The sequence below is a fragment of the Vanacampus margaritifer genome, chromosome 1 (genome assembly GCF_051991255.1).
Source record: "Vanacampus margaritifer isolate UIUO_Vmar chromosome 1, RoL_Vmar_1.0, whole genome shotgun sequence".
Taxonomy (NCBI): Eukaryota; Metazoa; Chordata; class Actinopteri; order Syngnathiformes; family Syngnathidae; genus Vanacampus; species Vanacampus margaritifer.
In genome coordinates this window covers 57226390-57248631 of record NC_135432.1, presented here as the reverse complement: position 1 = coordinate 57248631, position 22242 = coordinate 57226390, and the positions used below count along the sequence as shown (strand labels likewise).

At 38.2% G+C, this 22242-nt stretch overlaps 3 protein-coding genes across 9 annotated transcripts in view; 1 reads left to right on the top strand and 2 right to left on the bottom strand.

The window, feature by feature from the left end:
* ttll5 (tubulin tyrosine ligase-like family, member 5) overlaps positions 1-443 on the bottom strand; it is a 52690-nt gene extending 52247 nt beyond the window's left edge. The window contains exon 1 of the mRNA XM_077556605.1: positions 290-443. The gene's annotated coding sequence lies outside the window, so the exon portion shown is untranslated. The remainder of the gene's footprint in view (positions 1-289) is intronic.
* erg28 (ergosterol biosynthesis 28 homolog) lies at positions 5-1658 on the top strand. 2 transcript variants are annotated; one of them, XM_077556779.1, is made up of 5 exons: positions 5-187; positions 309-455; positions 667-757; positions 837-955; positions 1037-1658. In XM_077556779.1, exons 2-5 carry the CDS (start codon positions 323-325, stop codon positions 1123-1125), a joined length of 432 nt encoding a protein of 143 aa, XP_077412905.1. In that variant the 5' UTR covers positions 5-187; positions 309-322; the 3' UTR covers positions 1126-1658. The 2 variants fall into 2 exon arrangements, with proteins under 2 accessions (XP_077412905.1, XP_077412896.1); XM_077556770.1 differs by having other exon boundaries at positions 5-224.
* Positions 1385-21931, bottom strand: flvcr2a (FLVCR choline and putative heme transporter 2a). 6 transcript variants are annotated; one of them, XM_077556696.1, is made up of 12 exons: positions 17580-17638; positions 15184-15833; positions 12233-12374; positions 10263-10403; positions 10097-10164; positions 9804-9907; positions 6179-6289; positions 5437-5542; positions 5248-5359; positions 4964-5028; positions 3519-3637; positions 1385-2324 (listed from the first exon to the last, which is right to left on the bottom strand). In XM_077556696.1, the coding sequence occupies exons 2-11, from the start codon at positions 15796-15798 to the stop codon at positions 3563-3565; spliced, it is 1539 nt and encodes a 512-aa protein (XP_077412822.1). In that variant the 5' UTR covers positions 15799-15833; positions 17580-17638; the 3' UTR covers positions 1385-2324; positions 3519-3562. The 6 variants fall into 6 exon arrangements, with proteins under 6 accessions (XP_077412822.1, XP_077412813.1, XP_077412829.1 ...); XM_077556687.1 differs by having other exon boundaries at positions 1385-3637; XM_077556703.1 differs by lacking the exon at positions 3519-3637.
* Positions 21932-22242: the final 311 nt, after the last annotated feature.

The following is a 22242-nucleotide window of genomic DNA, read 5'->3' as shown; positions in this document are numbered from 1 at the left end:
ATTCTGTCAGGTTAGTCATTGGCTGCTACCTGGTTCGCGTGAAAGAGATTATCACAATGTTTTTTCGCCTCATGTATGACATTTTACGTTGATGTCTGATGAACGCCGCTCGGAAATGTCACCATTAATGCCATTTCACTTTGGTTGAGATTTACGGTGACATTAGTCTTCTTTGTCAGATAAACAGGTACAATTTCCCTGCGTTCAGTTAAAACACTTGACAGGTAACACATCTAGCGGCCTCTTTGCAACATGAGCAGATACATGCACTTGTATGGATTGCAATTACCTATATTTCTACCCTGTAGGAGCTACAGAAGAGATGAGTCGCTTCCTAAACGTCCTGCGGAGCTGGCTCGTGATGGTGTCCGTCATCGCGATGGGAAACACCGTGCAAAGCTTCAGAGATCACAGCTTCCTGTCGGAGAAGCTTTATACCGGCACGCCTGAGTTTGGTGAGCAATTTTGATTGATGTTGTTTATATATTATTCATTAACCCAAATAAACTGTGTGAAAAATGTATACATTATTGAGGGAAATTAGTATTTTAACACTATTTGGTGTTGCAAGCACAGTGATGAGACTTCCGCTGACCTGGCAGTATGTACAATTGTACAATGCTCATTTCTTTGTAAATTAGCATATTTGTCTATACTTGTATTCAGTCAATGGCCTTCAAGCTCGGACATTTGGCATTTGGACGCTGCTGTCATCCATCATTCGCTGCGCCTGTGCCATTGATATACAGAACAGAACGTAAGATAGTGTGTTTATTATGTATTGCATTTCCGTGATTGACCTCCCATTACATTATAACATTGCGTGTCGTTGGCAGGTTGTATCACATCACTTTGTGGACATTTGTCCTAGCGCTGGGTCATTTTCTGTCAGAGGCCTTCATCTATAAAACTGCACCTCTCACCATCGGGGTCATGGCACCTCTTATTGTGGCCAGTAAGTGTTCTTCTTTTGCTCATTTGTAAATATTGAACAGAGCCTGTAGCTCGGTGTAATTGCGCCATTTGTTTTTCCCAGGTTTCTCAATCATAGCAATGCTGATTGGATTCCAGTGTTTTCCAGAAACTGCAGAGGAAGTAGGAGCGCAGAAGAAGAAACGGAACTGAATTTCTGAGAGTCCATCAGACGTGTTTGGATTGATTATGGGGTGCTTCTTCCCCAGATGTCATTTTACAGTATTTCCTACAGTGAATCAACCTTTTTCCAAACTCTACACGTGAATTCCCATGCTCTCAACATGTCCTAAGATTGGAAAACACAAGATTTATTCATTTAACAATGGAACAGTAACTCCACTGAGCCCCCTCATTCATGTTAGACTTTAGTGTCATACAAAATATTGAACTCCAGTCAAGTTACAGCATATGAGGTCCCCTAGAAGAATAATTTATTTCATGTTCGATATATCAAAGGATTGTCAGATCTTCACAGCTTTGTTAACTGTCCTAAAATTCCACAACATGATAAATTAGCACCTCCAAACAATCACATATTCTGTAAAAGAGAAACCACAACAATAAAACCCACAACATATAGAGTGAAACATGTTCATCACAAACTATATCTGTCTCTGTAATGAGTGTACAAGCAAAGTATATTTTTAAATTAATAAAATATTAGTTGTTTTTGTGCAAAATGATCGATTCGATTCGCCTCCTTGTCTTCCAAAATGACCCAGATGTCAGTCATCAAGTTTGTGTCTGCCAGGTCTGAGGGCCGGGGGGGAACTGACCTTCCAAAGTATACTTAAGACGCACAGCATCAACTGTTATTGCATTCAGTAGAATTCAGAGGTAATACTACCACGTGATCTGGAATGACAGGCAGAAAATCATCTGCCATGACAGGAAAACACATCACAGTCCTGTTAATCTTCAAAAAAAAAAAACTACTTAAATGAAATGTTTTTCAAAATAAAACTTGAAAGTAGTTACAGTATTGATCATTGACAGAAGTACTGTAGTAGTTGTGTAGTAGTAATAGTAGTAGATCACTAGTTTGAAAGGTCTGAGGTAAGCGAACATGAAAAGGTCACGCTACAAACAATGAATGGTAAAGACGTTAAGATTCTAAGTGCATTGTTCTCGTGCATGACTTGACTCCTCGTGCTTGTTTTGGGGTCCGTGTGAGAATGTGTGTGTGTGTTGCTGTCCTCATGGCACAACAGTTTCACATTATTGTCATTCTCGCCAAGGCTTTCACAGCGGAATGCATCGCGGCTACTTCTTCATGTATTCCTTCTTTAAAACTTTCCTTTCTGCATTTCAAGGGTCGGAAGGCTTTCATCTAGAACCGTGGTCATGTCCTGGTAAAACAGAAAAGAACTATAATCATTATATACATTAAAAAAGGATGTGAGCCCTTTACACCAACAATTCATGAATAGGAAACACTCAAAATATAATCATCATCATCTGTGAAATGCAAACTGGGCTCAGTCCAACTTGTATTGTTGTTATAGCACTGCTGTTTTAAAGATAGCCACTGGAAAGGGCGCCTCTAGCCAAAGCAACCAGAGCCACGCTACTTATAATAGATTTTTTTTTGCCAACATGCTGCTCCCAATCGGTTGCAACATACTTGCACCCTGAACAGTAAAAATGTTTTTTAAATAGTTCTTCCGCCAACAGGAAATAATGTGCAGCAATTTAATTAGTTCTGTTTAAAAAAAAAAAACTTTATTTAATCTATAGGTGGTGTTTTAAATCACATTTTAACATCATCTTAACTAAGTGTAAACAGAAGACAACGACCAAACTGTTTAATGAGGAGGAGTGCACACGTTTGTGCTAATTGTCAATATTTGATCTTTAAAAGGGCCAGATGGCTTGGTCATTTAAACTCACAAATTTGTAGATGAATAAAAAAATAAATTAAAAAAATTGACATTTGTATCTAAAATAGTTTACTGTATTGTATTATGAAATATTTTTTTACTGTATTGCATTAATGAAATAATACAATACATTTTATATTTATAGCGCTTATCCAAAATATTTTATATTTTAATAATTTTATCAGACTTCAACATAAATATTACTCTAAGTCATTCTCATTTTTAATGTATTTTTATGATGACTTTAATTATAATTAACCATTAAAAAAATGGGTGTTCACATTATATTTCTAATTAACATTTTAAATGTACAATTGTTAGTTTTACAATTTTTTTATGATGTACAATACATAACCAATTATTTAAAGAGCTAAATGTATTAATGATTTTTGAGTGGAATCGCTAAACTAATGAAACAAACGCAATGGAGTGAAAATAGGAAAGTGTTCTTACCTTTTGCATGTACTGAATTCTTGCAATTTATTTGTGTTGTGTAGTCATAATATGTATACAGTATAATATTTTACCATGCACTTTAAGTTCACTCTAAGTTGTCCATAGGGGTGGATGTAAAAATAAAAAATAAAGATATACACTCTAAGATACCTAAGTAATTGTGTTGTGTCGGTGGGGAGTTCATTATTCAAGAGAGCGTGTCCCTACCTTGGCAGGTGTGTTTTGGTTTTTAGCGAACTTGTAAGTTTATGTCAGGACTGCCGCTGCCAGGGGCTGCTGCACGATGTGCCCCCGTGGTCCTGAATCGATGACTCTGAGCCTGCAGGCTGGAATAATAGCTTGGGTGTCATGTACCTGAGAGGGGGCCCGTAAGAACCCTACATGCAAAACCCACTAGCGCTGGCAAAGATCTAAACCCAGAATCCCCTGCACACCCAAATAATAGCGTGCTGCCTGTTGACTTGATCTTATAAGTATTGTTTGTTTTTTGTGTATTCAATCCACTGTTTAACAAGCACAAACTTAAATAAATCAAGCTGTGAGTGTGTGCGCGAGATTGGTGGTTCTTTGATTTTTTTTGTGCGTTTGCATTTAACCCTGGAGAACCCACGGGGTCAAATTTGGCCCCTATAAATTCTGCTACTCAAATAACAAAGACCTTTTTTCTTTTTTTTTTACAAATTTAACTTCAAAAGTCCAGAGTGCCATTTCTGACCCCTGCATGGGGCCATCTAGTGGATGAATATTGCACTTACATGACCCAGAATGGTGGTGACAAGATGGCTAAAATGCAACAAATAAAACAAAAAAATTATATTGTTCAATGTAGCTGTGTATTTGATTGATTATTTTCTTAAATTCGAAATAGTTTATTGACAGTTTTTGTTATTCAGATTTTTCGAAACGATACCCCTATATCCCAAAGGGTCAAATTTCGCCCTAATCCTAAATTAGGGAATAAATTGAAAAAACATTGAAAAAACATTTATTTTGGTGTTCAGTGAACTTATAGCAGTCATTTAATGTATAATTCATAATTTTCCAAAGAAGAAAAGGGTTCTTGGGTTCTCCAGGGTTAAGGGGCATTAAAAAGAAAGGTAGAGGTTATTTTGAATATGACAACAACATATGATAAATTGCTTTTGAAAATTACAGCGAGGAATTCAAAAGTGATTTTGTTTGCCGTTTCACTGAAATACTTGAAATGAGTTACATCGAGTCATTTATTCCCCTGAATAGCGAAAATGTGCAAGTCATTGACGCCTGCACCCCACTTTTGACTTCAAGTTAATATGTGGTGTTTTATAATAATACAGTGAAACACAAACAAAAAAGTTTGCAACACATGATCGTGTAGCAGAGGGGCAAACTCCATTCCTGTTAGCATGACCTCTCATGCTGAGGTCGCCACAACTTAAAAGTATAAAAAGTGCATTTTTGGAGATTTTTTTACCAAAATTGGCACGTGATGTTAGCTTTTAAAAACTAGTAGCCGGACAAAGCGAAGGCCATGTTTGTTCTGAGCATGGCGAGAGAGCAGTGCAGTTTAGCCTGCATTCATTCATGCGTGCAGCAGCGCAAAATACAAAGATGGCGTCAGGCGCAGCAATCCCTCTACCGGGATGTGAAGACGCCGTCGCCGATTTACTTACACTGACGGATTGCCCGGCGGTCTGTTGGTTGGCTTTTTGCCTCCGCAGGTCAGACTTAATGAATCCTGTGATACAGACAAAAAAAGTGAGGAGATGTGCGTCTCCATATATTTTCTTATACACTTCTTTAACAATATATGGGTAAGCAGAAAAAAAAAAAGAGATGAATCAGTTTTCGATTCTACCACTAGATGGCAACCTTATCCCTTGGAATATGCGACCAAGTGGCCTGTAAAAGGAGATTTAAAATCTCCGTGAGTTAGTGTTTCGAAATATTTCCTTACCAGTCATGACAGCTCCTATCAAAAGGAAGATACACAGGAATATGTTTCCTGACAAAGTACCCCATTTGTCAATAATCTTTCCCTGGGCGATGGTGAAGATGATTCCAAAGATCTGAAATGTAATCAGATTGGTGAGTTGTTTGTTATGTGCTAACTAAAAAAAAAAAATAAAAAAAAAGAGCTGCCAACCTGAGCTGAACAGTTGAGGAGACCAGATGAAGTTCCCTCGGATTCTGGGTAGGTGAGCTCGACTGCAAACTCAAAGCCCAAAGGAAGGTAACCAGTCATGAAGAAGCTGCAGAAACACGTAGACGCTCACGTTATAACGCTTCTGTAAAAGTAAGGATTATGAAAAGGCTACATGTTCACACAGGAACATTTTTCTGAGGATAAATAAAATGTTATGCGAGAAATCTGCATAAAATGTGATTATTTGGATATCAGATCCAAATAATCACACACTCAAAAAAACGGCTCCACACTGCAAAAAACACAACAACTTTTATTGGAATAACTTGATCGTGACTTTTTCCTTCTACTCTCCAATGTGGCTACAATTTAACAGTGTATCAGACCGCGTGGAACCACACTGCCCCTAAGTGGCCAAATCGAGTACAACATGAACAACGCTCCAAATAAAGGCACACACAGACAAAAAAAAATAGTTTTTTTCTAGAATATTCAATGCAAATACTGGCTAAACTAATGGTTTAGTTGAATTAAAAGAATCAGAAGCGACCGCTCATGGTGATAGTTTGCCATATGTAAAGCATCGGAATGTGAATGGAATTAAAAATAGGTTTATGTGTTATTGTTGCAATCCTGACATATTAGCACATTAAAAATAAACACAATAGACCACACATTTAGACCAATCCCACATAATCGACCTTGAGGTGTAACATTTGCTTGCTGTCTAATAATCACCCACCCTAAAACTCCAGCTGTGACAAACACCACCCACAGGTGGCCCAGGTTGAGTGTCGAGGCGTACACCAGCATCCCGATCAGGGAGAGCACATACACGGCCAACGTGGTCTGCCTGATGAGAGGGGAGAGGGAATATTTAGGGTTTAGAAAAGCAAATCTTTTTTTTAATCTTTTTTTTTTCTATTAGAAATCCAGTTTAATCAGATTTGACAAAAATGTAGATCTGAGTCTTGTGAGCTGGCTTATATTTTTTAAGCAAAAGCTGCTCAGAAGACCTCAATCCTCAAGCGTACCTCCACAAAACCACTTGAAAGAAAACCGGATGACCTCGGTCTTTTTTCAAATGTTAGCCGTGTATATAATGTGAACTGTTTCATGTCAACAAACACCTGCAATTTTTACACTATTTATTAGGGGTGGGAATCTTTGAATGTCCCGCAATTCGATTTGATTCCGATTTTTGGGTCTACCAATTCAGAATCGATTTTCGATTAATAAAAATCAATATTTGTTTGACAATGATTTTTGCTTCAATTTATAGATGTGCAAGGAATTGTAATGATCTACTCCAGTCTGACTCGCTAATGCTAATTAGCGCACTACTCACGGCACTTTTATAACTCAAAAGAACGGCTCCACGCTGCAAAAAAAAATACTTTTATTAGAATAACTTGATTGTGACTTTTTCCTTCTACTCTCCAATGTGGCTACAACTTAACAGTGTATCAGACCGCGTGGAACCACACTGCCCCTAAGTGGCCAAATCGAGTACAACATGAACAGCGCTCCAAATAAAGGCATATACAGACAGGCAAGACAGTATAAAATAATTTAAATAAAATCGATTTTAGGACATTTAAAATCGATTCTGAATCGTACTAAATGAGAATCACAATTCTTATGAGAATTTTTTTTTTTTTGCACACTCCTACTATTTATATTGATTTTTAATGCCTAGTGTATCTTGAAAATATATCCAACTAGGGAAAATAAATCTTATACACACTTGGATTTAACTTTAATTAAAGGTAATGTCCCACAAAGACTGTCAAAACAAACCCTGAATTGACCTATTGTCAAAGCAAGGTCCATCTGCACAAACAGGCTTATTCTGGTCTAGCAGTTTTTTGTACAACCATGCGTAAAATACTGGTTTTGTTAAAATAGCGTTATCCTCTGATTCTCTCACACAGACTTTAAGACAACATTGGTGTGTCTTGACAGCTGAGGATCCAACCGGCATGTGAGGAATCCAAGGCCTTTATCAAGTCATTAGATAGATAAAAGAATAGATTAACAGAAACAGATACAACGATCAATGTCGATCAAAAATGATGGCCTTTTAAAATGCACACGTAGGTCGGAATTTTAGTGCAGGAAAGAACAACCCCTGGGCGGATGCATGGCAGGACCACGCTAGACTCGTCTGTCAGTTTAGATAAGCAGAGTTGGACATCAGAACAAAAAGTCAGTCTACAATTCTACTTGCACGGACTTCTCTTGGTTCAGCTCCCTGCGATCACATCATTCTAAATATCCACGGAAGGAGACGACAGCAAATAACACACAACCTCTTACTTTTATGTGCTTTTGCTACCACATATGCACTTTAATCAATTAAACCAGATGACAATGTTTTGGTGTCAAAATTATACTATCAGGTCATTTTCAATTCTCAAAATAATATCCTTTTTTTCTCAGATTTTTTTTGGTCCATTTAAACGTCTTGGCAGCAAATATTGATGTAATAAAGCAATGACAATAATGTACACGACAACTGAGAATGAACTTAATTTCTACTTGGAAATCTTTCTGCTAAGTGCAAACTTTCTCAAACAATATTGGCATGTTAGCATTGGCATGTCTGGAACAAGTCACTTGGAGTTCAGAGTTTAAAAAAAATAAAATAAAAAATACTCCGAAAAACAGAACACCAGCTCTGTTTTTCAACATAATTTTTTCCAGTTTTTTTTTAATATTTTTTTTTTACATATTTTTTTTCCCAGTTTTTTTTTAAATATTTGTTTTCCCTCTTTTTCTGAATATTTGTTTTCAGCCTGTTTTTCTGAATATTTTTTGACAGAAAAAAATATTCAGTAAAACAGAAAAAAATATTCAGAAAAACAGAAAGAAAGAAAAAATACTCCGAAAAACAGAACACCAGCACTGTTTTTCGCCATATTTTTTTCAGTTTTTTTTTCTATATTTTTTTTAGGTTTTTTTTTCTATATTTTTTTCAGGGTTTTTTTCTATATTTTTTTCAGTTTTTTTTTTTTTTTACATAATTTTTTCCCTGTTTTTTTAAAAATATTTGTCTTCCCTCCTTTTCTGAATATTTGTTTTCAGCCTGTTTTTCTGAATATTTTTTGACAGAAAAAAATATTCAGTAAAACAGAAAAAAATATTCAGTAAAACAGAAAAAAATATTCAGAAAAACAGAAAGAAAGAAAAAATACTCCAAAAAAACAGAACACCAGCTCTGTTTTTCGACATAATTTTTTTCAGGGTTTTTTTCTATTTTTTTTTTAGGTTTTTTTTTTTACATAATTTTTTCCCGTTTTTTTTTAATATTTGTTTTCCCTTTTTTTCTGAATATTTGTTTTCAGCCTGTTTTTCTGAATATTTTTTTGACAGAAAAAAATATTCAGTAAAACAGAAAAAAATATGCAGAAAAACAGAAAATAAAATAAAAAATACGCCGAAAAACAGAACACCAGCTCTGTTTTTCAACATAATTTTTTTCAGTTTTTTTTTCTATATTTTTTTCAGTTTTTTTTTTTTTTGCATAATTTTTTCCCGTTTTTTTTTAATATTTGTTTTCCCTTTTTTTCTGAATATTTGTTTTCAGCCTGTTTTTCTGAATATTTTTTGACAGAAAAAAATATTCAGTAAAACAGAAAAAAATATGCAGAAAAACAGAAAATAAAATAAAAAATACTCCGAAAAACAGAACACCAGCTCTGTTTTTTACATAATTTTTTTCAGTTTTTTTGAATATTTTTTTGAATATTTTTTTTTTTTTTTACATAATTTTTTCCCTGTTTTTTAAAATATTTGTTTTCTCTGTTTTTCAGAATTTTTTTTTCTGCCTGTTTTTCGTAATTTTTTTTTAACAGAAAAAAATATTCCGAAAAACAGAAAATTAAAAAAAAATACTCCAAAAAACAAAGCTCACCCCAAAAATTAGTCAGAAAAACAGGGTTTTTTTTCAAGTGAATGCAATACGCTTCCGAACAAGATGACAATGTTTTAATAAAAAACATTTCAAATGTTTTAATATTATGTTATTGTAATTTTAAATGTCCTATTTGTCCATGCCACATATAAAGATGATAGTCATTTCTTTTAAGCATTATTTATTCAAATGTATTTTTATTTCTTTTTTCATTTATGTCACATCATAGCAAAGTATCAACGGGTAACAAACTAGCATGCACCATCCAAAGAGGTGAAACTGCTACCTTGAAGCATTTTTTAATTAAACAAAGTTTAACAATGACAAACGTAAAAATGGTCTGTGTTTTGTTTTGTTTTGCAAAATCAGAAAAAAACAACAACGTAATGACTACTCGGTAATACAACTAAATACATACCTGCAATAGTAAACAACATTTCAGAGAACATACTTGTAGGTTTTAGTCTTGTCCAGCCAAATTCCACAAATGAGCGATCCCACCATGCCTGCGATGACGATGGTCAGCCCAATCCGACCCGCATTCATCTCCTCACCCTAAGAAGAAAATTCTTTTTAGACATTTGTTACATTTTGCACTCTGCATTCAATTGTCTAAAGGGCTCCGATGGTGGTCTTAGCAACGATTCTGTCAAGCTCATGTTGCTGGCGAAAAAACAGCACAGAATAGAAACTAAAAGCCCGATTACCATGAAATGTATGTGGCAGCAGTAGCGTGACACTTACTGGATAGTGTTCAATGATCATTCGGTTCAGAAGCGTGGACACAGCATAAAAACAGCCAACATTTAGTCCTACGGGGGAAAAAAAAAACACATGTAAAACAAGGCACAGATTGAGAAACAAAAAGTTGTTTTTTTCAAGCATGTCTAAGAGATAGATAGGACCTCACCATAGCTGATCACCAGTAGCATGAAGGGCTTGTTGCGCAGCAGCCTTTGAATTGAGGCCAGATAGGAATAGCTCTCTGGAGGGATGCACCTGGCCTGAGCCTGCGCCTGTGTTGGAGGGAGCTCTGGTTTCTCTTGGAACACTAGAAACACAATGGAGGCGTTTTAATGTACTTTTTTACAGGTTTGACTAGGGGTGTGCCAAAAAAAAAATTGATTCCTATAAGAATCGCGATTCTCATTTAGTACGATTCAGAATCGATTTTAAATGTCCTAAAATCGATTTTATTTAAATAATTTTATACTGTCTTGCCTGTCTGTGTATGCCTTTATTTGGAGCGCTGTTCATGTTGTACTCGATTTGGCCACTTAGGGGCAGTGTGGTTCCACGCTGTCTGATACACTGTTAAGTTGTAGCCACATTGGAGAGTAGAAGGAAAAAGTCACAATCAAGTTATTCCAATAAAAGTTTTTTTTTTTGCAGCGTGGAGCCGTTCTTTTGAGTGATAAAAGTGCCGCGAGTAGCGCGCTAATTAGCATTAGCGAGTCAGACTGGAGTCGATCATTACAATTCCTTGCACATCGATAGAATGAAGCAAAAATCATTGTCAATCAAATCATTTTGAATCAAACATCGTTCTTAATCGAAAATCGATTCTGAATCGATTGGTAGACCCAAAAATCGGAATCGAATCAAATCGCGGGACATTCAAAGATGAACGGTTTGACTGAGATAACCAACCTAAATCAATTAAATCAATCGGATGCTAACTGTGCTTCGATCAAGGAACAGAGGTACAAACGGAGGTGACAGACTAATGAGAAACTAACGCTTTAGGTGCATAAAAATGCTTTAACATTATTGCACCATAATAAAATGACGGACCGGCGATGACAACTATGGTTATCTGTCAATAACCCAAAAAGACAATTTAATTTTCCATCCATTCTCTCCGATTATTCTCACAAATCAAACACTATTATATTTGTTGAGTGCATTTACCGGTAGTTAAAAAGTGTCATTGTCTTCCTCTTTGTTGTTTTTGCAATTGCTATCGTCTATAAAAACCCGTATGACCTTCTAATAGTCCTATATAAACTGGTGACAGTTAAAAAGGGAACTGCTATTACCAGACTTACACACAGTGTAGATATACACGATAGATACACAAATATGACTTCATCCTGCTAAGCTATGTGAAATACTACTACTAAATTAACTCATTCTCTGCCATTGACGTCAAAAATTCATTTGAATTATTTTTATTAGTTTCACTTTTTTTCCCTCACTTTTGCTAACAAGAGTATGAAAACCTAGAAAAAAATGTTTATTGTTCATTTAGAACAGATATAAAATTTGTGATTAATCGTGAGTTAACTATTGAAGTCATGTGATTAATAACAATTTTAAAAAAAATAATCGCCTGATGCCCCTAATTAAAAAAAATAAAGGATTATTAAAAAATGAGGGGTGTCAGACGATTAAAAAAAATATTTTTCTAAATGTACAATAAAAAAAAATTCTAGGTTTTCATACTCTTGTTAACAAAATTGGGAAAAAAATGTGAAACTAATAGAAATAGTTCCATCGAATTTTTGACATCTATAGCCGTCAATGGCAGTGAATGAGTTAAAATAAACAAGATCAGCGGGGAGGCTGACTGTCATGGACTTCCCAGATCTTCACTGAGTTGGGAGTGGGAAGTTGAGTTCATACAACAATTACATAACTTGAGCCCCCCCCTGCTTGCGCTTAGCATTGTGTCAGAGCACATCTATCAAATAGGTGCACGATTCAGTTACTGCCACATTGGACGCTGGGCAGTGTTGTCTGAGCAGCACCACATATCAAATCCAGCAGTATTATTGTATAAAAAAAATAAAAATAAATTCTTAAGGACAATATTCTGTTGTCATTTCCAATATGACCATTAAAATGTAATGGCAAAAAATCCTGGACAGGTCTACTTACCGATGACCACGAGAATGAAAATGATGGTGGCCACGCCAGCACTGATGTAGAACATGATCTTAATGTAGTGCGCCAGCTCCTCCACATCGTCGACATTCGGCACGAGGATGGGGGGGATCAGAAACCCAATAGCAATGCCCATCTGCAGGCGAGAAGCGACACATTAAAAATAATAATAATAATACTTAAAAAAGGCATTTGTTACCTATATCGGATTTTTTGCAATTTCTTCGGAACAAAATGCGAAGAGAAGGGCCTCTATGTCTCTCAGCAGTTTTTTTCAGAAATTGCCAAACATAATGAATTCATTCTCAACCACACCCAAGTTTCTTTTGGCATGTAACCTGTTTGCGCTACATCGTCGAAGCATTCTGATCCCTTATATATATATATATATATACACACAATGCACTTTTATCTTGCTGGGAGTTTTTCCACTCAAAACATTTCAGATGGATGTACAAATATACACTTGATGTTTTTTTTTTGTTTTTTTTAAAGTTTCATATTGTTTATAGAACGGAAGTAAACACATGCAACAATGCATCCTTTCATCCATCTCTGCAGGCTGTGAAACTAAATCAAAAAACAAAAACATGCATGACAATAACCGGCATGCAGTGTTTGTTACTTCAAATAAAATTTGGTTTTGGGCATCTTTTGAGGATCTCCATTTATATGAACAAGATCTCTATACATATACATGGTCAGAAATACAGTATGTGTCAATATCCACGAAAATAGTCATATTCAATTCATCATAAATTTTAAAATAGTCCCATAGTGTATGAAAATAACATAACAGGGCCAGTGATGTGCATAATCCATTCATTGATCAGTAAGAATTTAAAAAAAAAAATAGCATTTTGAAGCTACTGATCTATTTGCAACAAGCAGACGTGCTGTTGAGTCTCAGCTACTTTGCTTAGTCAGGAAACACACCTTATAACGCAAAATATAAAATAAACACATATAATGTTTGTTTTTTTAAACTCTTCCCAAGTGCCCTTATAGCATGTATGTGACATGCCACAATACCCCAAGGTTCAAGAATTACAGCATACTTAACTAATTCACTCCCAGGCATTTTCACTGAAGTAACCCCCTTCACTCCCAGCAAGGCCCAGAGAATATTGTGTTCTATTACTATAAAAACATGAAACCTTCCAAAATAAATATGAGAGTCTCTTCTTTCATCCGGAAAAAAAGAAGGTATATTTGGATCTGTTTCCGGTTTTGCAGTGATTAGCATTAGAATATAGCTAAGTTTCATCATTATTCACAAACTTGTTGGTTTGGGAAAAAGAGCTTGTTGCAACATGGCCCTGGTTGATCTCTTCATCTCTGCTACCCCCTGCTGGCCGTTTTTGGTAATAACTCCAATTGCTTTAAGCGACCTCTTCAGGTCAGAAGCTGCATCAAAGCCTTCTGTATGCTCTAGCATTAAAAAAAAAAAAAAACTTTGGGGAGTGAAGGACAGAGTATTAAAAAGCGTATTTATACGTTGTTGGGTTTGCATGAGCTAAAACCTGTTTTTGTCTGACTGAAATGTGCCTGTTTTGAGAGGGCAGTCCTAACATAAATAATAAATTTCTCACTGCAAAATCTTCACCTTCACCACGCAGATGAAGTCTAGTACTTTATTTCAGAATTTAAGGGAACTGAAATGACCCTACGTGGGGGCGGTTAGTGCATATGTACATTTTGGCGCAATGTTTAAGATGACAAATGATACCATAGGTCCCTTTGAAAATAAAAATGAACTAATTAATTGGTTCCATAATGTCAATCAAGGGAATAAAGTCAAATGCCCATTGGCTCTCAAGTTCTTTCATACTTTGGGCTTAGAGTAGTGATGGGAAAATGAAGCTTCATGAAGCACTTGTGATATTTTTTGACTCGTCTAGATGGCACTCTTGGGTGAAAGATTCAGTGGAAATGTAATCAATTTCCTTTGCACTAGCCTTTATATTTAAATCGAGAGCACCATTGAAGGGGAAAAAAACATGGTTTGATATGTCCTCATGTAACCTCTTATATAAGGATATGTTGTTGTCCTGAACTGTTGTGTGAATCCAGGTGCCCAACAATTTGTAAATAAAGGGCGGGATCAGCCTGGGAACTCTTCCTTGTTTATACTACAATTTTCCCTGCTTTGCAAAACATGCTTTCGAAAGTGTCTGAGAAAGGGCTTGGCTAGCCCGGTTTCCCACGCTAACTAATTAAAAGACGGAGCGGCACATGGTCCGGACAGAGTCAGCTGTGGAACGCGTACGATTGCCCAGCCGTTTTGCAGCTCGTTCTACCCGGACCGTGGGCTCTCCGGTCTAGTGTCAAGGTAAGCGCTGATGAGGATCATATTATGCTGCTTAACGTTGTAGTGTATTGATTGCTGTTTGCGGGGAATAAAATGTACAATCATTCTAGCAAAGCAAGTTGTGAGTATTTCTGTTTGCGGGGAATAAAAGGTCAATTCTAGCAAATCGAGTTGTGACTGTTGCTGTTTGCGGGGAATGAAAGGGATAATCATTCTAGCATAGCGCAGGTGTTGATTACTGTTTGCGGGGGATAAAAGACACGGTTATTCTAGCAAAGCATATCAAGTCTCTGTGTATTCATTGTAGCCGCCGACCACTCACGATCCTGCATAAAAAATATAAAGGTGAAGTAGTGTTTTCCACAAAACAACCATCTAGGGGAGTCAAAAAATATCACAAGTGCTTCATGAAGCTTCATTTTCCCATCACTAGCTTAGACATGTTGGAATAGAAAAGGTCCTTGCCACAAAGTTGGAAGCATACAGCTGTAAAAAAAGATAAAAAAAATTCAGGAGGAACTGAAAAATTCCAGTGACTAAGAGCTCACTTTCTCTCACGCACACACTCACATACAGCACCATAGACCGCCTGCTGCCATTGCTATTGAAACCCAGCAGGCCAACCTGGACACACCTGGTTTCCCAGAACGCCAATGGAACAGGCCGTGGACACCTCCTGCTGGCCAAACCACAGAGAAGAAAGCTTGGACGGGATGCCGAGGATGTAAACAGTCGCCACTGAACACACAAACTGGCCGAGGAAGGTCACGGCAAACGAGTCCGGGTGAGCCGTGCTGGTTTTGATCCAAGCGCCGATGCAATTGAAGGCGGAGCCCACCACGATGAGTTCCCTGAGGCCTCGGTTGTCCAGCAGCCACATGATGACCCCGATGAGAGGGATGTAGGTAAAGAAATAAATCATAGACAGCCAGTTGATGGCCATGTCGTCAATACCGTAAAAGCGCTTGAAGATGTTGCTGATGATGCCGTATTGCAACCACATTATGCCGTTGCTCATGGAGTAGATGCAAAAGAGGAAGAGCATGACCCAACGGCGCTTGTAGAGTTTGGTCTCCATGAGCGGGAAGAATTGCGTGCTTTCCCGGACGGCCGAGTCTGATATGAGTCTGCCGTCGCCCAGAGAGATATGCCGATTGAACCCTCCGTAACTGGCTCTGTTTTTTCTCGACGGAGAGGATCCATCATGGCTGTCCACCCAGTCATGACAGAGTTCCTCCTGACTGCTCATGTTGCTCCCCTCCTCTTTCAGGCCTCGATATTCAGCTGGAGAGAAAAGCAAACAGTTCTCCTCTTATGTGTAAACAAAGCGGTCATTTACCTGACAGTCCGCACCCAATCAACAGGTACAGTACAGCACTTTTTTTCAAAAAAAAAAAAAAAAGTTAGCCTCGGGCAAACTTGACTGCTTATTTCCATTGCTGACTTTGAATGAGGAATTCTAGGTTGAGATGCGATTGGCTGCCGACATGTTGAAGGTGTACCTTCTCGCCTAAAGTCAGCTGAGATTGGCTAACTCACCCACGACCCGGTGAGGACAAGGACTACACAAAATGGATGGTTATAGGTTGAGTCTTCAACGAGTAGCACTGGAAAACACTGGAAAGATTCTACCTCTTTGGTCATGTGAATGTTTTCGCTTTATGTGTTTTTTATTGGTTAGCTCAAGCTCCTCCTTTTCGGTTGCTTCACTCTCACACTATAGGACTTCAATTGTCTGGGAATTCAGTTTAATTGCGTTGCTAGAGCACAGCACATGACACATGCAGATAGAGAATGACCCATACTGCAAGTTCATCAGAATATGGGCAGTTACAAGTTAAAGGTCAAAGGCTAAAGTATCTTGATTCTTGTTCAAGTTTACTGGAAATTCATTAAGGTGGATGGTGCTCTGCTTTTAAATATATAAAAGCCTGTAGGTAAATAAATGCTCAGTACTTTCGATGACACTTGTCCTCATTCAAGTCATGGGTGCAGTGAGTGGAGTCTGTCGCGGCTTACTTTGGGCTAGAAGGTGGGTCCATGTTGAACTAGTTGTCAGTCAAACCTAGAAACCTTTAGGCATAATTGCTAACATGCTACCACATTTTAAAAAACACGAATAGACAAATAAATAAAATAAAAATAATCAGCCATCCATTCTGACCTTTCTCATTTTTATTTATTTATTTACTTACTTACTTTTTATAGCTTAGAAATGTTCTTCATTCAACTATTTACCGACTATTTACTGGTGAAAGATCAGTGGCCGTTACGTACAAATTCGAGTTACGTCGCTGTAAGAGGAACAGAGATCCATCGTAAAGCGAGGAGGGTAGCCTGGAGCAGGCAGGGTGTGGTCTCTGGTCTGACCGGATTCGTAACTAATGAGATGGATTGAACAAGTTATTGTAACAGATTATATCGATGTATCATTTCATTTTATTCTAATCCGGAAGCTATTTGGAGGAAAATGAGCACGTATTTAAGGCACGTAGATGCGCGCACACACACACACACAGTATTTTCTACTTTAATGTATGCGATGGTGAAGTCACAAAGTGTGCTTGATTTGAAGAAATAAATGATATTTTACAGTAGTTTTGTGTAGCTACGACCACTTTGTCAGTCTGATGGGCATGCAATAAGTTCTTATGATGTTGACACGCTACAGTTCTACTTCATTTACGGTCTCGCACCCAAGCTAGCAAAGTAAAGTAGGAAAGTTTCAACCTCAAGTTTGACGCTTCGCCGGCCAGTCGAGGCTTATTTTTGTTGTGAGCTCATTCCTCTGTGATGAAAATCCGAGCTACTTGTCACGAGAGGATTAACTGTAGACCGCTCATTAACTTTATGCCAGTCAAATTTTGTTCTTCAACTCTTGCCGTTTGAACTGCCTTACTGTAAGATCAAATTTCCTGGAAGTTGCGTAAATGTAAAAGTAGCACGAGCTCTATAAACACATTAACCACGTCCCCATAGCCCTAAAAACATTGCAAAATGTTCTAATCAAATGAATGACAGTTAGCCTACCTTGAGCGCCGGTATTGTTTCATTTAGCCTAATATACTGTACACTACACTAGCGTCGAGTGGGCACAAGATGGCGACCTTGTGCAAACATTAATACGTCATTTCCCATTTGACAGTCAATCCGAAAGGAATATTTTCAACGCTGTAATCGTTGTTGGTTGCGTTCATGACATAAATTATTCAATAGTCCTAATTCTACATACCAGAAAAATTTTAAACTTTAACGAGTCAGTCAGCGGTGGTACAATTGATCAATCTGGTGGAATATGGTAAAAAAAAAAAATACAAAAAAATCTCTCCTAAATTAAAATTCATTCAATACCAGTCATTTTCAGAAACTCTTTTACTCTTGCAGATGAAAACACAGTAAAAACAAATCAATAAAAATACGTAACTGGGGTTGAATTTCTAGATTCTTAAAAGACATCTAAAAAAAAATAATAATAATAAATAAATAACATGTCCCCAGGAATGAATGCTATAAAATCAAAACTATTGTTTTATTGGCACACAATTATTATTATTATTATTATTCACTCTGTATACTGCATATAAATTAATGTGAAGAAACAGGCTTTGACATGGGAGTATTGTTTTTTAAACAAAGTGTTCAAACACAGTATACACTGTCATAAATAGGAGTACACTGGTGGATTTTTTAAATATATATATATAAACAAGACGTTCATCATGGGGGTACTTTGTGTTTAAACAAACAACATGCTAGAGAACATGAGAAGAATGCGCAAGGAAAGCCACCAACATGAATATGCACGAAGGGTCCTGGTTCACATGCCCTTTGCTAGAGTTGATTTTATGGACATTGTTTTGTGCACTGGGTCATGTTGGGACAAAAAAAAAAACGTTCCCACAAATTCAGAAACATTCAGTTGTCAAAAATGTCTTGGAGAGGTGAAGAATTCAGAGGGAATTAAATTCATCCTACCCAAATATGCATCTTGATACTTTTTAAGTTCTTACAGCTGTACTGTATAATAAAGCTCACATTCTCTCGCCCACACACACTTGAAAATTATTTTCAGCCCGACACCCGTGGTTTCCCATAATGCCTTGTTGCCCAAACCAAACCATAAAAAAAAGTAAGTCTGGTTGGGATGCCAAGGATGTAAACATTGGCTTACCAAACACATCAAATGGCCGAGAAAGGTCACAGAAAACAATGCAATTGATTGGCGGAGCCCACCACAACAACTTCCTTGAGACCCCAGTTGTCCAGCAGCCACACAACAGGCACAATGAGAAGGATGTAGATGAGGAAGTCAATCAAAGGAAGCCAGCTGACAGTCATGGTACTTCCAAAAAGTGCTTGAAGGTGATGATGCTGTATTGCTGCCACACCAGTGCGTTGCTCATACAGTAGATGAGGAGGTCGATTGAGTAACTTGGTCTCCCTGAGTGGGAAGAGTTGTGAATTGTCATGAAGAAGCCACAACTGATTCCTCCCAAACAGGTTCTGGCATTTATGGAGACCAACAACGCTCCCACTGACTACGGATGTTTGTCTTTTAGACGACATCAAGTAAAGAGAAGCGCAAACAGTTCTTCTTGTGTCAACACTTTAGCCTGCTAAAGATGTAAAAAAAAAAAGTTGTCAAATATTGTCAACTTCATTTTATTTCGCATATAATCTGCGTCGGGATAAATCCTCGCATTTCCAAAACAATCAAAACAACAACAACACACCCAAGGAATCAGTCTCTTCAATCTTCTAAGCTTGCAGGTGGACCCCGGTAACAGGTAGGCACGGTCACAACTCTTGTTCTCATTATTTGGCTAACACTGACGTTGTGGACCCATTGGTAAGCAGAGCAGCAAATTGTTTGCCATCCAAGCCCCGCCTTCCGACTGTGTTGACAGTCATGTGTTTTGCTAAGGTCCAAATCGCAATGTTTTCTTAGCTCGCGCTCCAAATGGATTTTTAATTGCTATCGGCATCTGGGGCACCCTTTTGGGGAGCAAAGTGATGACAATTCGAAGGGTTTCTATGAAATTCTATTTTTAATTTGCAGCATTTAAGCGATAAGGCCAAAAGTGATTTTTTTTTTTCTCACAGTTTTAAATTCCGAGCAGCGCTTTGGTTTTCTTCCGCTCCATTTTTTTATATCTACAATGCATTTACCTGAGTGAACTTGCCTACTTTGCAGCACCCGTGCATATGTTGTGTGTTTGACAACTTTTTATGACCTAGTACAGGGGTGCTCAAGTTCGGTCCTCGAGAGCCGCTATCCAGCCTGTTTTCCATGTTTCTCTCCACTAACACACCTGACTCATGATCAGGATCGTTATCAGGCTTCTGCAAAGCTTGCTGATTAGCAATCATTAGATTCAGTTGTGCTGCGGGAGGGAAACATGGAAAACAGGCTGGATAGAGGCTCCCGAGGACCGAACTTGAGCACCCCTGACTTAGTATGACAGATTTGTGTCGGTGACTACTTGAAATTATGCTTTTATTTTACCACAGTATTTTTGTTTTTGCACTAGCCAATGATTAGCTTTCATACTGTTTGTATGGCTACTTTGAAATCTGGCGACAACCATGATTTATGCTCTTCTTTGACAATGGTCATTTGTAAAGCAGCATTCATACACAAGGCGACAGTGATTTACAGAGGCAAAGTAATAGTGACTAAAAACAAGACTAAAAGAAAAGATGTCAATCAAGATGACATTAAATAATCGACCCCAAAAAATGATGACAATTTTCAGTTGTGTATGTATCTTGTGTATCTTGCTTCACCAACAAGGTTCCTCCTCTTGCAAGGCAAATCAGGGTCATAGTTAGGACGTGTACTGTATGTCAACAGGACCCTAAATACGTCTATGTTGGACCAGTTCTTCATAGGCCATTGTGACCTTTGTCAATGCCATTATTCATGCCATCACATTGCATTTATAGAACCCATCATTACTATATAAAAATGCACTATAAACAACATACAACTGTGCCACTTTCCTAATCTAGAGCAGTTCAGGACCAATATTTATCTAATATTTTGACAAAAAAAAAAGGGAAATAAAATGAATAAAATTCAACAGTTGCTGATTATTAAATGCATTAATGTGTGCAGATCACAACAGACGTGTCTGCAAATAGTTTAGGAGTCTAACCAACTAATCAGAGAGAAAAAAATGGCCAGTCCAGCCTTGATAATAGAAGAAAAACATCTGATAGGAATTATCTTTATTAGTCCTGCATGCACATATAGATGAAATGTAACCTCTACATTTGACCCATCACAGTAATGGCATGCAATGAAAGCTACTTAAGCGACCAGGGGATGTTTTGGGGTATTGTCTTTTTCACGGGCTCTACAGCTGTATGTGCAGGGTAAGGTCTTGAACCCAGGTCCCCACGGGCGGCAGGCAACTAACCATTTAGCCAAAGCTGCCCTGATGTACAAATGATATGATCATATATGACCTACCTTTAAAGCACTCTGGTGGCAATCGGTATATGATCAGTATTATTATTATTATTTGATCGGATATTTTTCAAAATAAAAAGGACCAACACAGATTAAGCTACCTACCCTTCCCTTGATTGTCCTCAACAAAGCAGAAAACCACGGACGTGACCAACAGCATGGATGCCCGAACCAGAGCTCACCTGATTCCCAAAGACTCCAATGGAGCAAGCGGTGGAGACCTCATGCGCGCCGAACCACACCGAAGCCAAGCGAGAAGGCATCCCGAGGATGAACACCTGAGCCAGGGAGCTCGCAAACTGGCCCAGCATGGTGACCCAGAAGAGACCGGGCCGGACGCTGGCCACTTTCGTCCACGTCCCCACGCAGTTGAGCGCGTTGGCCAGAAGCGCCGTGACGCGCAAACCCTTCTGGTCCAGCAGCCACGTGACGGGGAAGATGAAGGGGATGTAGGTGAGCATGTAGATCATGGACAGCCAGTCCACGGCGAAATAGTCCACCTGGTAAAACTTGACAATGATGTTGCTGATGATGCCGTATTGGATCCACTGGTACGCGTTGCTCAGCGAGTACGCGCTGAACAGGAACACGATCGCCCAGCGCTTCCCGTACACACGGGTCGTGGGTGCGGGACCGCTCTCGCCGTTCGGGATGCTGCACGACTGCGCTCCCACATTTGGATCTTTCGATTCCACGGGAGGATCGACCTCCTGAGCGTTCATGACACTATCACCCATGTGTAAAATCTGCGCAAAAAACAGTCACCCGCAGCAGAGCAATTGGTCTCCAACCTGTACACGACAACTTTCCAGAACCTCACTGAGCATCTGAGCTAAATGAGAATCTCGGGCAAGTAGCCTACACTGACTTGTTACAACCCACTGCGCTGCTGAGGTAAGAAACTCCAATGAGCTCAAAGTAAAGAAGTGTGGGGTGCTATATAAATGCATCCCACCAGGCAGGCGTCTTCAAAAACGCTCATCTGGTGTTGTTGCCCTACCTGGTGGTGGACTTAGTATAATACAGTTAGACAACACATTTGACAAAATATCTACATTTGACATTTGAAGAGAAAGTCTGAACAGCGGTAAACAAAATGTCAAGTATGACATGCACAATACACGTGGATGTGTGTGTGTGGCTACAACCAGAAGGCAGTATGACGTCACAGATAGGCAAAGTAGCCCGCGGGCCGTATTCGACTTAATTGCTCTGCTC

Excerpts from the sequence above, each read along its gene's own strand:
- flvcr2a (XM_077556666.1), bottom strand. The coding sequence starts at position 15,798 with ATGAGCAGTCAGGAGGAACTCTGTCATGACTGGGTGGACAGCCATGAT. Across the intron at positions 5,360-5,436 it reads TCCTCAACTGTTCAGCTCAG|ATCTTTGGAATCATCTTCAC; the intron begins GTTGGCAGCTCT and ends ATTACATTTCAG. Across the intron at positions 5,029-5,247 it reads GATAGGAGCTGTCATGACTG|GATTCATTAAGTCTGACCTG; the intron begins GTAAGGAAATAT and ends TCTGTATCACAG.
- erg28 (XM_077556779.1), top strand. The coding sequence starts at position 323 with ATGAGTCGCTTCCTAAACGTCCTGCGGAGCTGGCTCGTGATGGTGTCC. Across the intron at positions 758-836 it reads ATTGATATACAGAACAGAAC|GTTGTATCACATCACTTTGT; the intron begins GTAAGATAGTGT and ends TGTCGTTGGCAG. Across the intron at positions 956-1,036 it reads GGCACCTCTTATTGTGGCCA|GTTTCTCAATCATAGCAATG; the intron begins GTAAGTGTTCTT and ends TGTTTTTCCCAG.